The 14205-nt window shown below is 30.2% G+C and overlaps 1 protein-coding gene across 1 annotated transcript; it reads left to right on the top strand.

Moving 5' to 3' along the window:
* Window positions 1-260: 260 nt before the first annotated feature.
* LOC113873059 (homeobox protein knotted-1-like 1) lies at window positions 261-4943 on the top strand. The gene is made up of 5 exons (XM_027511024.1): window positions 261-705; window positions 1070-1180; window positions 1329-1476; window positions 3720-3970; window positions 4782-4943. Exons 1-5 carry the CDS (start codon window positions 460-462, stop codon window positions 4941-4943), a joined length of 918 nt encoding a protein of 305 aa, XP_027366825.1. The 5' UTR covers window positions 261-459.
* The last annotated feature ends 9262 nt before the right edge of the window (window positions 4944-14205 follow it).

Consider the following 14205-nt stretch of genomic DNA (forward strand, 5'->3'; position numbering starts at 1 on the left):
TGTTTCGCTCCGCTCCCTTCGCACTAATCCTTTCCATTTACATTACACGCACACAAACTTACAACTCTCTTTAACTGTTCACTGTTCACTGTTCACTCTTTTCCCCCACCCTCTCTCTCTCCGTGTCCTCTTTCCCTTGTTCCTTTTTCCCAGGTTTTATTGGAAAAGAAAATACATCGTCTCGTCCTTTTCCAGGTGCCGTAATAACCCCAACTTTCTCTTCCTCATCCTTCGCTTTCTGTCAATCCCGATTTCTATTCATTCTTCTTCTTCCATGCTTCCAAGTTTAAGCAATTTTCTCTCGCTCAATACAAACCTCGTACTGTGCACTAGATCTTTCTGTTGTCTATCTATTGCTTCAACTCTGGTTTTGTTCGAATTGGCTAGTTAGTTCGTTACATATGTTTGCTTGACCGAGGAGAGTTTTGAGTTCAGAGTTCAGACCTCGATCAGCTAGCGATGGAAGATATTTACAAGTTGAACCCTCTTCTATCTTGTTCAGAGGATGTTGTTGTTAGAGATCATGTCAACGTTAACGCTTCTGCTACTGCTGCTTCTGAATTGCATCTAGGACTCGTTGCTAATAACTACCTTCGGATGGAAGAGCCATCCGAACCCGATGTGTCGGATCGACTGATCAAGACCCAGATCGCTTCTCACCCTCTTTATCCAAATCTAGTATCTGCTTATATAGAATGCCAAAAGGTTGTATATACCACACGCAGTGCTTTCCATTAATCGTTGGACAAAACTCATGTGTAGTACATCATACGTATTTTTGGTATTATTTTTCGGTTAAGAATGGACTTCACTCCAAAAATATATGTCCACTTTTAATGTTAATTTTAATTGTATGAATTATTGAAGTGAAACTCTTATCTTTATTGAAGACTAGTATTAAAACTACCAATAATTTGCATCTAAGTCTTTTCCTTAATTGGTGATTTTTTATTACTTAATTGGCATTCTTCACTTTTTGGTCCATCTATTTATTTAATATATTTTAAGTAAAGTAGTATTATAAATATAAATAGGAATACTAAATGCTATCAGCATATTGTGTTCCAAGGTTGGAGCACCACCAGAACTGGCTTCACTTCTCGAAGAAATAGCCCGTGAAAGCCACCCGACAGATGCTCTCCGTGAGATAGGAGATGATCCTGAGCTTGACGAGTTCATGGTATACATATATTGTTTTCTCTTAAACTTTCTTTTATCTTTTTCTTTGATGGGTTTGGGGGGTGAAGGATGTTTGACGTATTTTCTTTTAAATAAATCAGATTAATGAAGAGATGAATTGTTGTTGTTGTTGTTGTGACGCATGTTAGGAATCATACTGTGAAGTTCTTCATAGATACAAGCAGGAGCTGTCCAAGCCATTCAATGAAGCGACTTTGTTTTTGTGTAGTATCGAATCACAACTCAGCAATCTTTGTAAGGGAACGCTGACATTGTCATCGGATAACAATCGTTCAGGTAAACACTTGATTTGGCAATCCATTATTGTTTAGTAATTCCTGTGTTCTACTAATGTACACTGCCTCGAAGCTCTACTCATCGGGTAAAAATGGTGTTGTGCCTAAAAAATCTGAATATGCTTTGTTTCTTGATTTGGTATTGTATTAATATTTTTGTTTTTAGAGGGGCGATAATGGCCCTCTTCTGTACGTCAGAGATGGAAGTGATTTAATGTTATTTATTTAATGAATTCTTTGAAACGACGCCTCAGTCACGACCATCTGACCTCTGTTAAATTGGAATCTCCGAGTGGAACGTTCCAAAAATAAACAATTTACGACTTTGTTTTGTTTTTATTATTTTTTAGTAATTTTTAAGTGTGCGAAGGGTGTAAGATAGAGAAGAAAAAAGTATGTGAATAAATAGAGACGTGAAGGACGATTTGATGATAGTAAACAATGAAATAAATAAAAAGACAGAGAAAATATATAATGAAATGTAAGAATCGTTCTTCTATCATTTTTTCAAAATATAATTTTCAAGGAGAGAGGTAAGAGTGAGTAAAAAAGTAAGTGTAAAATAAAATGAGTGATGTTACCAAGAGATTAAAGAGAGAAGAAAATGGATTATAAAAAAGTGTTTTGAGAAAATTATATGTAAAAATATTACTAAAGAGGGATATGGAAAATCAAAACTTTTTAAAATCGATTAGTATCTGTGGTGCAAGTGTGTGAATAACTAAATATGTTTTATTCAGTTCTTTGTAATATTCTTTTATTTTTATCCATTAAATTGTCTATTTTATCGCATATTTCTTTCTCTATTATATATATATATATAAATTATGTCCTACAAAATTAATGTACAACTAGTATTTTTCATAGCTAAATAGTGTCAGTCTCTGGCTAGCTTTCATTAATATCTTGGATTCCGTAAAGACTAGTGATCATACATGTGTCTAACATAAATGTATCAAGAATCTTGATGTAGTTATGGTAATGGCCTTGATATCTGAGTGTGCGGCGCTGAGTATTTCAGTATTTAGATTGAGAAGTAGTTTACAAATTGCAATTTTATTACTTGTAAATTGCTATGATTATACGGTTGTATAGATTTGAACAGATTTCCGTATAGATAAATCATGTAGCACAAAATCAATGTTGAATGTTTTACAGTACAGCAGGAATTTCTAAATTCTCTAAATATATCCTTTGCCCAGTTGTTTAACGGTTAGCACTTAGATTTAAAGCAGTTGGTGTTAAAAGCTACGCCCTAGCATTTAGTGTTGCAATAACATGCGATCTATAAATATTGAAGTGAAGTGCCATTTAGTTTTTAGTTTCCTTTTCTCCTGTCAATACTGCATTATCTTTTTCCATTTCGATATATATTAAATTTCCGTAAAATAGAAGCTGGTTGATTGGCTTTCAAAGTCACAACGTAAGTTATGAATTGGAAACGTTTTGAATTTTTAGTTATTGAATGGTGCCAATATTTTGACATACTTAATAATGCTTACTTGGAAATCTAAGGTGAAGTCATACATCTTGTTTGTATATGGCGATGTAGCGTGTGATTATGAAAGATGCAGTCACAATTTTGCTTTTCGTACGTGAAAGCGAATGAGTCACGCTGGATCTTTGCTATAAATGAAATGAGCCCGTCTTGAGTAGTAAATATTGGAGTAGGGGACCATTTTGCAGAGAGACATGAAAAAAAGGCAAAAAAGGAAGTAATAGCAAGGTCTGACTTTGGCATATAATAATTGGTCTATAATTTCCTCTATTGCCAATCAATGATTATAGCCAAATTTTATATCAAGGTTGGTGCAAGCTTTTGCTTTTAATCAACAATGTTCATTTGCACTATATCTTGTTTCCCTCCTCCCCCAACGTCATCCAACTTGGGCTAATTCCAAATTTTCCATTGTGAACATGCTATCATCTTTCCATCCAATTAGGCCATCCCCTAAAAGTCCAAGTCTAAGCATATGTGTATTGCTTTTTGACATAACCAGAAATTAATTATATTATCTGCTTCTGTCCCTTGATATTTCATTTTATTATCCTTTTGTGCTGTGTACACATTAAAAAAGTGAAAGTAACTCTAAGTTAACGTGCAGTTTGGTCAGCCATTCATTATCTCTTAATAAACTGAAAATTTAAACCATCTGTGCCATGGAATGTTGAAAGCCTTGGTAGTACACTTAACTAGTTTTTTCTAAGCATTTTGATTCGCTTTGCTTTTTGCATGTTTGTCAGATGAGGCAGCCGGGACATCAGAGGATGAATTAAGTTTTGAGAAGGTGGAAGCAATTGAAGGTCATGAATTTTCTGGCACACGTCCAGGTGATCAAGAGCTTAAAGAAATGCTCCTTCGTAAGTATGGTGGTTATCTTAGCAGCTTAAGAAAGGAATTTTTAAAGAAAAGGAAAAAGGGTAAGCTACCAAAGGATGCAAGGATCGTACTCATGGACTGGTGGAACACCCACTATAGGTGGCCTTATCCTACGGTAATTGAAATTTATACCATAGAAGTACATATAATAATAACGTTATATTTTGTGTGTGCACTGTTGGCTAACCTTGTGCGATCTGATTTTTAGAATATATATATCTGATGCACTTGAGCAATCTACAATGATGTTGATTTCCAAGTTCATATTGTCTGTTATTACTATTATGTGTGTGAATATTAAAACACTAACAAACCACAAACCATTCAAATTGATAAAATCCTGACATGCAAATTTTGTATATTGTAGTGATATCGGTTTTCTTATTGTTTTAGCATTATTGTGATAGTCAATGACTAGAGGATTCAGACCCGAGATATTCGCACTATGTTCACCGTGCGTAGAGAACAATTGCTAATGTTCTTTGTATTCTAGTAGTGCATAGAAACTTTAGCTTCAAGTAGGATGTACTCTAGCAAGTTTTGTATGCACTCTTAATATGCGTGCATCGGCAATTTCTTTTGTTAGCTGCAGAAAATGGTAATTTTTGGGGATACGGTAAGAACATTTTGGTAGAGGGTTGTCAGAACCATTTCGTTTTGTTTAATTAAGCATGCATAGTAAACGTTACCATGCGTACCTCGTGTACTTTATATGCTTATATATAACGGCATTTGTGCAAGGGCAGTGTCCCTTGTACTACTTTTCAATACATTTTGGCTTATGGAAAAGAGAAAAAAAAAAACTTTAATATACGTACAGCTTAGGGTGTGCACTTGTTTAGCCACAAACGAATAATTAATAAGCATGGTTTCCATTTGAGTCGAGTAAAATTTATATAAATGGGTTGAAACTAACCTTTTGTCAGGAGGAGGAGAAAGTGCAGCTATCAGAAATGACTGGACTGGATCAAAAACAGATCAATAACTGGTTCATCAATCAAAGGAAACGGCATTGGAAGCCATCTGAAGATATGCGATTTGCCATTATGGATGGGGTGAGTGGTGGTGGAATAGGAGGACCTATGTAATTTATTTCGTGGAGCGTGATCATTTGTGTGTTTCCTGCTACTTGTACCTTCTGTTAGGTGATGTACACGTTCTATTCCGCGATATATATTAATTTTTGGAATCTGTACCTGTATGTATACCAAGTAGGTCCATTCAGCTTACATACAAGTGTGTAAAAGCTGTACTAATATATGATAGTGATAATCCATCGACGTTGCCGAATCACTGTTAATTTATGACAATGCATTATACTATATGAACTAGATAATCAATGTGGAGATAACAAGGCACGGATAACATTATACTATATCATTATTTTAGTATTTGCTTCCATTGTGCTTCAAAAATTTTACTTTGTAATGTTCCTTGCATTTTGCTTAACTTTGCATAGCTGCTTGCAATTGCAGCGAAGTGGGAACAACGATCGATGAGTTTTGTAACTTGCTATCTTGACCATATGTGATATTTTTCTTGCTCGAGGCACAGATATTCAGACAGTTTTTGTTGTATTATACCAGGTCTATTGAGAGTATTTTAATTGGGTATAGTTTCATTATATATATAATACAAAACTTTGTGCCATTCAATCACTTTATAAGTCACGTTAGTTTTCTTAACTTGAAAAGCCTGTTAAATGTGCTACAACTGGACTAGGAAATAGGGGGTGAATAAGTGTTAAAATGATAAAAATACCAAATGGTTAAATACATGAAATATCATAATATAAACATTATTTACTGTCACTCTAAAATAATTGTTCTGTTAATTAAAATTTTTTATTAAATTATTATTATTTTAACTATTCAATAAAAAAAATATTGTAAATAAAAACTATTTTAAGAAAAGTGAACCATTTAGAGTAATCATTCGTATACATAAACTACCTTCTATGCGTGGAGACCTCCAGCACAGCGAAATAGCGATTTAAGAAGAGAGAAATTAGAGTAACTACGGAATGCGTAGAATTTGTCAATTTCATAAGTTTTTAATTTATTTTATTAAATCTTTAGATGTAATTTTTAAATTAATTTTAATTTTTTTATATTGTTTTGGTATCTAATAAGTTTAATATTTAAATTTATGTTATGGATTTTATATAAAAATTCATTAAATAAATATTTAATTAAGTTATTATTTAAATATAATTTTAAAAGCATTTTCGATGTATATAACTAAGTGTATATATTAATAACATGAGATGATTTCAATTTAATCAGTGACCAATTGCCTTGAAAAGAATAGTCTCGTTAGGTCCAAAATAAAAAATGTTTTCATAATACGATGCTGTGTCTTGCATCAATTAAATCTTTCAGAAAATGGCCCAATTTCCAAGATGGCGTGAGTTTGATTATGCATTTTTAGGTAGACATTATTTACAATGTTAAATAGATTATTTTTATAAAATTTAATATAAATTAAATTAATAAATATTTTATCATATTAATTTATTTTAATAAATAATATGTTTTTAAATATAAATAAATATTAAAATTTAAATAATACACCAATAAATATTTAAATTTACGAAATTTAATATACATAATCATCATTAAGATAATATAAAATTATTCAAATATTAAATAATCAATCTTATATTTTATAAAAAGTTATTAAGTAATATAAGTATTTAAATTTAACATTTAATAACATCAATAGACTTTATTTTAAAAATAATAAAATAATAAATATTTTTTACAAATTAAATTGAATCAAATATACATTTTATATAACAAAAAATAAAATCTCCTTAATATAGATAAAAGGGATAAAGGCAAAAAAATAAAATAAAAATTAGCTAATATTTTAAGAAAACTTATTCGATACGTATCTTTACAAAGAAGAGGAATAAGCTTGGGAGAAAAAGTAAGTTTTATAAACTTCAAATTTAATGTGAGCTAAATTAGCCATAGAATCTATATATTTATTTATTTTTCTAAATGTATGATATAAATAAAGTGTGTAATATGATACTCTAAAATTCTTTTATAGGTATTGTACCTAAAAAATTTATATCAATAAATAAAACTATGTGATAAGTTATAAAAAATATACATTATAAAATATATAATTTATTTAAAATTATATTTTTTATATTAGTTGCTACATGGTCTTATTTTATTATTATTATTATTAGTATTTATATATATTTATAATATATATTATATTAACTTTTTTGAATGGAATATAATTTTTATTTAAGTAGTTTCTATTTATTATAAATTATAACATAATATATTAATATAATATTACTATTTTAATTCGTTTAGTTTTAATTACGTCTTATTCTTATTTGAAAACTTAATCACTCTTCAACTTATTTAAATGTAACAAATATAATAATTTATTATTAAATAAATTTATTATTTAAACATGTATCTAAATATTATTAGTTGAAAATTTTTTGTTCATTTAGTTTTGATTGCGTCTTATCTCTATCAAAGACTTAACTACTTCTCAGTTTATTCAAATGTAATAAATATAATAATTTATTATTTAAACATGTGTCTAAATATTATTGATTAGAATTTTTTATATACAGTATCTTAAAAAATTTTAAGGGTGCCACAAAATTTACCTATAATTGCATTATTTTTCTGATTTTTTGAATAATTAATGATAATTTCATTAATGTGAAAAAAATTAAATTTATTATTGGTGATTTTTTAGTGGATAAAATTTGAATTAGGAAGGATAATTCAAACAAATTATTACCTAATTTTTTTAACAATGATAATTCTGAATAGTTTCATAGGTGTTTAAAAAATAGTGTATCATTAACATTTTTATATTGGATTATTCTTTTGACATGAGATTAATACTAGAAAGAAAAATTTAATTATATTTTTATTTAAATAATTTTTTTTAAGAGGAATGCTAATAATGCATTCTTTATTATTGGTTCAAATTTATTAAAAATTAAAAAATATAAAAGAAAAATATTAATTTAGGAATAAAAAAAAAGTAAAACCCACTTAATTTTCATAGTTTTTAATAAAATTTAACTAACAGTGAGAGATGTTACAAAAAGGGTATTGCTAGTGTTACTCTTTCAAAAATCAAAGTAAGATCTTCATGTTTAAAAGATTAAATTATTCCAATTAAATCAACACAAATCGATGAACATTCCTCGTGCTTCATAAAGAAAAAAGTGATAAACTATTTGTAGATTGATTAGGAATCATACTGGTAAAGTTTCAGTGAAATATTATACTTATTTTTGTGCTTGCATTTTAAAAAATTATTTATACATTTTTTTAATCCATTAACTAACAACTTTGACCCTCATCATATACGTTTTGTGTGTCCAAATGCTCACACTTGTACTTATTATCAATTTTCGTTAACTGAAAAATATTTCTTAACAAAATAATAAAACATAAGCATTACTAAAATGCATACAACATTTTTAAAACTTATAATCTGGTATCAGAGCCTGATGGATAAGTAGAAATATAACTGTTGATTATTTAAAACTATGTTCTTCTGGATCTAGAAATTTAAATTTGTTTAAATCTTTATGCTTTTGTATAGTTCTTTATTTTATGAAAGACTTTTACTGGAAGTACAACAGTTCTTAGTTCTTTTTGAATAAGGCTGTAGCAGTAAGTCCCGTATTGTTGAAGGGCAGTAAGACTAATTCGACGATACTGTATTAAAAAAAAAAAAGAATATAAGAAGCTGGTGGCTATAGTAGAAGAATTTCTAGTTTTTTAAATTAAAAAAAAAAGGTTCACAAATAACCAGATCTAGTTGAAAGAGTTATAGATAATTAACATATATGTTTTTATGGAACCAAATGAGGGTAATATGTCAGATTTATATTCTATGATGTCTCGTCTTTTGCGCTCTTTCTCCTATATCTCCTTTCGTTCTGGTTCTAGCTCCTCCTCCTCCTCTCTAACCAAAAATACACTTTTCAATAATCAGGAGAAACAGTCTCTTGAAATTACACCCAAACACAATCTTTTGGACGAAAAAGTTCACTTCGAAGAGATCAATTAAAGTATGGATGACTGGACCATTCCAGAAATTCCTTAGGATACATTATATGTTCCTGAAGAACAATCTAAGAAAAACAGTTCTGTTAAAATTATCAAGACTATTGAGAATAATATCCCTTTAGGAAAAGACATAGGAGAAGAATTTCATCTCCTGTCCAAATCCTCCATTAATGACCACAAAAGAAAATATAAATATCAGACATAGGATGTGTTCAGGTAGCTATCAAACCTTTAATAGACATAGGCATAGATGTTGTTGTCTTAATATGTCTTAGGGATGTCCGCCATAACAAGGTTGACGATTCCCTTATAGGAACAGTTGAAACTAGTCTCGGTCAAGGTCCGATCTATTTTAATTGTTTTCCCAATAAAACAGTGAGTCTCATGGATGAACACATCCTAGACTCTCTTTTTCTCAATATTTGCTTTCATGGGTTAGACATGAAAGAGGGATCTATTCTCGCAGCCCTTATCTATAGGATTCAGTATAAGGTCATGAACTTTTGTGCGTCTAGAGTCCTTCTTAAACCACAAAGAGGAGAGACTACTTTGTTTATCACTGATATGACAAAGGCTAATATCTCTTTACCCAGAATTATTAAATGGGATGAAGTTACTCTCCTAGAAAAATAGATGATGAATAAAGTCTCACCCTGTATTCCTCGTCCTGCTCCTCAAATTCAAGATATTTTGCAGGATAATTCAGGAAAGGTTGAGATAACCTTTGATCTCTAGAATTGATACTTATAGCAATCAATCTGATTTTGTTTCTGCTAGAAGATCATTCTCTTCTAGATCTGATTTTAGGTCTGAAATTCCCATATCTATTAATCATGATCCTTCCATAAATTTATAAGGTTTAGATACTTCCTCTAGGATTCCTAGAAATGTTTATCAAACCTTTGAAAAAGAAGAAGAAAACCAGAGTATCTAATCTCTAACCTACTCTTCCCTTAATGAGTCTTATGATGTTATCTCATAAATTCATTATAGATAAAGAAACCCTTAGGAAAGATTTCTACTCTGAGGAATGGAAACCTCAAAGAGAATTGTTCTTTCAAAATTACAAGGAAAAAACAGGTTCGATATCCAAGAGAAATTCTACCAATTTCTCGAAAAGGTCAAACATAATATTCTTTTCTTTGACTGGTATCATGTTTATACCATTCATAATAATATTGACTATCCTTGGCAATAAGATGTTATTAGCACTTCCTCTGCTAATGTTATATCTTGGCAGATTAAAGATGGACAAATTGTTCAAAGTGAACTGTCACCTATTACCAAATATCAATTACCAAACTTGAAAGACAAAAGCGGTAACCATGTTACTGCTACTCCTTTCAAAACCAAAAATTCTAACGAAACCATTACTCCCAATGATATTCAAGGCCTTATGGAACAGACTAATTATACCACCAAATACCTTCAGGTTTTAGAAGAAAAAATCTCTAAGAATCCTGTTAAACCCAAGGTGAAAGACATAGCTTCTGCCTCTTCCCAACCTCAATTAGAAAAACCTCTCTTCAAGCCTTTTAGGATTAGCGCCAAAGCTAAACAAAAGATCCTTGAGCTTAGACAAAAAGAAAAGGCCAAAGCTATTGATGACAACCAGAATGAGCTACTTAGTAAAATTACTAGCTTGCTCACTACTGTCCCTGATACTCCTCAAGCCTCTAAAGAATCTAGCGCCAAACCTAGGACTAGATCTCTCACCAAGACTGTCAATGCCATTTCCAAAAATGATTCTGAACAAAATTCCGAGACAGAATCCATTCTAGCCATTAATCTAGTTAATAACTGGAAAAATTCTTCCAAACTTTATTATAATAGAGCTACTGCTTCTGATCTTATTTTAGAAGATAAACAGGATTATATCCAAAGCTTTAATTCTAATGATATTTATATTTAGAATATTGATGGATTATCTGAATATAATATCATTGCCAAACTCCAAAACATGTCTGTTGTCACTATGGGCTATTTTACCAATCAAAATATGCCTAAAGACACTATTGTTTACATTCTAGTTGCAGGATTTATTGGTCAACTCAAAGGTTGATGGAATAATTATCTCACTGAAACTGATAGAGAAAATATTCTCTCTGCAGTAAAAATTGATAATAAAGGTAAAACCATTGTCAGTGATAATGAACAACTCCCTGATGTGGTATATACTTTGTTATATACCATATCCCAACATTTTCTTAAAGACCCTTCTTTATGGAGAGGAAGGTCTGGTGAGCTTCTTTCTAATCTTAGATGTAAATCCTTAGAAGATTTTAAATGGTATAAAGATACCTTTATGTCTAGGGTCTTAACCAGAGAAGACTGTAACTAAGCCTATTGGAAGGAGAAATACCTTGATGGGCTTCCAAAGTCTTTCGGAGACCTTATTAGAAGTAAACTCCGAAGTCACTCTCCTAATGGAGAAATCAATTATGACAGTTATGACTATGGTCAACTTACTGCCATAATTATCCATAATGCCATTAAAGTTTGTCAAAAAAACTAAACTCCAGAGAAAAAACAAGGGGAAAATGTTGAAACCTATAGGAAATCTTTCTGTGAGTAATTTGGTCTTCCATCTTGCTCTATTAAAAAGAAAAAACACACTCCCAAAAAGGAGATTGTTGAAACCTATAGGAAACCTTACAAGAGAAAGTATAATAGGAAACCTCCTTCCAAAAAAATAAGGGAAAAATGTCATCCCAACAATATTCCCAAAAAACCTAGAACAGGTATAACTTGTTACAACTGTAGTAAACTCGGTCATATCAGTAAATATTGTAGACTGAAGAAGAAAATTAGCAACCTTAACCTTGATCCTTCGGTGGAAGATCAGATCAACAACCTCTTTATTGAATTTTCTGAAGAAGATTATGTCAAAAAATTCAATGAGGATGTCAACCAAATCCAAAATGATGATCAAATCTCTTCTTCTGATAGTGATGATACTCCAGAAATTAATGTTTTGACAAAAGAACAAGATATTCTTATTGAAGCAATAAGTTCTATTTCTGATCTCTAAGAAAGAAAAGAATTTTTGAACAAATTTAAAGAGGTTTTAGAATCAAAACCTAAACCCAGAGAATATTTTACTACAAATAAATTTGACATAACAAATATTTTCAAAAGATTAGAAAAGAATTCTAATATCAAACCAACTACTATTCAAGATCTCTAGATTGAAATTAACAACCTCAAGAAAGAGATTAGAAAGATTAAAGAACAACAACAAATTCATCAAGTTATTCTTTCCCAACTAGAAGATGAATATGATATTGAGAAAGAAAAACTTCCTGAAGAAAATGATTCTGAAAAGGTCGATTCTGATAATTTGGAAGAGACTTTTATGTGTTTGATCAACAAGGTCAAAATTTAAAAATTTTATATTAACATCAGAATTATTAATGATGATTTTGTTCTTGATACTTTAGCCCTCTTTAATACAGGTGCTGATTCAAATTATATTTTAGAAGGATTAGTCCTTACAAAGTATTTTGAAAAGACTTCTGAAAAACTTAGCACTGCTAGTGGTTCGAAGCTCAAAATCAATTATAAGTTATCCAAAGCTGTTATAGAAAATCAAGGGTTTAAGATTGAAACAAACTTTCTCCTTGTGAAAAATTTGAAAAATGAAGTAATTTTGGAAACACCTTTTATTAAAGCTCTTTTCCCATTACAGATTTTGAAAGAAGGTATTTCTACTTATCATTTAGGTAAAAAAATAACCTTCAAATTTTCTAGTAAACCTTTTACTAAAAATATCAATTCTATTCAAAGCAAAATTAAATCAAATTAATTTTCTGAAAAAAGAAGTTTCTTTTGCTAACATTGAAAAACAATTGAAAAATCCTTCACTTCAGAAGAAGATTCAATCCCTTCTTGAAGATATTCAATCTTCTATTTGTTCTAACTTGCCTAACGCATTCTGGAATAGGAAGAAACATATTGTTAGTCTTCCTTATGAGTTAGATTTTAAGGATAGTCAAATCCCTACTAAAGCTAGGCATATTCAAATGAATGAAGAACTCCTTCAATATTGCCATAAAGAGATCAAAGATCTCTTAAACAAAAAACTCATTAGGAAAAGTAAGAGTCCTTGGTCGTGCTCTACTTTTTATGTCAATAAACCTGCAGAATTAGAAAGAGGTACTCCCAGATTGATTATCAACTACAAACCTCTTAACCAAGCCCTCCAGTGGATTAGGTATCCTATTCCTAATAAAAAAAAATCTTTTTAATAAATTAAATTTTGCTAAGATCTTTTCAAAATTTGACATGAAATCTAAATTTTGGCAAATCTAAATTTGTGAGAATGATAGGTATAAGACTGCCTTCACTGTCCCCTTTGGACATTACGAATGGAATGTTATGCCCTTTGACTTAAAAAATGCCCATTCTGAGTTTCAGAAGATTATGAATGATATTTTTAATCCTTATTCAAACTTTATCATTGTCTATATTGACGATGTTTTAATCTTTTCCCATTCCATTGATCAACATTTTAAACATAAATGTTTTTGTCAATGTTATCAAACAAAATGGACTTGTTGTTTTCAAGTCTAAAATTAATCTCTTTCAAACTAATATTAGATACTTTGGTCACAATATTCATCAAGGAACTATCATTCCTATCAACAGATCTATTGAATTTGCTGACAAATTTCCTGACAGAATCCTTGATAAAACCCAGCTACAAAGGTTTTTAAGATGTCTAAACTATGTAGGTGATTTTATTCCACACCTCAACAATATTGTGAAGCCTTTACATGATAGGCTTAAAAAAAATCCTCCTACTTGGACTGATGTTCATACCAATGTCGTCAAGGAAATTAAAAATAGAGTCAGGGAGATAAATTGCCTTTATCTCCCTATTCCTCAAACTTTCAAAATAGTTGAAACGGATGCTTCTGACATAGGTTATGGTGGCATTCTCAAACAAAGAGTTAAGTCGCATGAGCATATCATTTCATATACTTCAAAACATTAGAATTCTGCACAACAGAATTATTCAACTGTTAAAAAAGAAGTTTTAGCAATTGTTTTATGCGTTTCAAAGTTTCAATCTGATTTATTAAATAAAAAATTTCTTATTAGAGTAGATTGTAAGTCTGCTAAAGAAATTTTACAAAAAGATGTTAAAAATCTTGCCTCAAAACAAATTTTTGCACGATGGCAAACAATTTTAAGTGTTTTTGATTTTGGCATAGAATATCTCAAAGGCACTTCTAATTCTCTTCCTGATTATTTTACCCATGAATATTTACAGGATAAG

The sequence above is a fragment of the Abrus precatorius genome, unplaced genomic scaffold (assembly GCF_003935025.1).
Source record: "Abrus precatorius isolate BTA unplaced genomic scaffold, Abrus_2018 Scaffold7, whole genome shotgun sequence".
Lineage (NCBI taxonomy): Eukaryota > Viridiplantae > Streptophyta > Magnoliopsida > Fabales > Fabaceae > Abrus > Abrus precatorius.

What these genes read in the sequence shown, in the direction of transcription:
- LOC113873059 (XM_027511024.1), top strand. Translation starts at nt 460, where the DNA reads ATGGAAGATATTTACAAGTTGAACCCTCTTCTATCTTGTTCAGAGGAT. An exon ending in CTTATATAGAATGCCAAAAG is followed by an intron (nt 706 to 1,069) that starts GTTGTATATACC and finishes TTGTGTTCCAAG; the next exon opens with GTTGGAGCACCACCAGAACT. An exon ending in ATAGGTGGCCTTATCCTACG is followed by an intron (nt 3,971 to 4,781) that starts GTAATTGAAATT and finishes ACCTTTTGTCAG; the next exon opens with GAGGAGGAGAAAGTGCAGCT.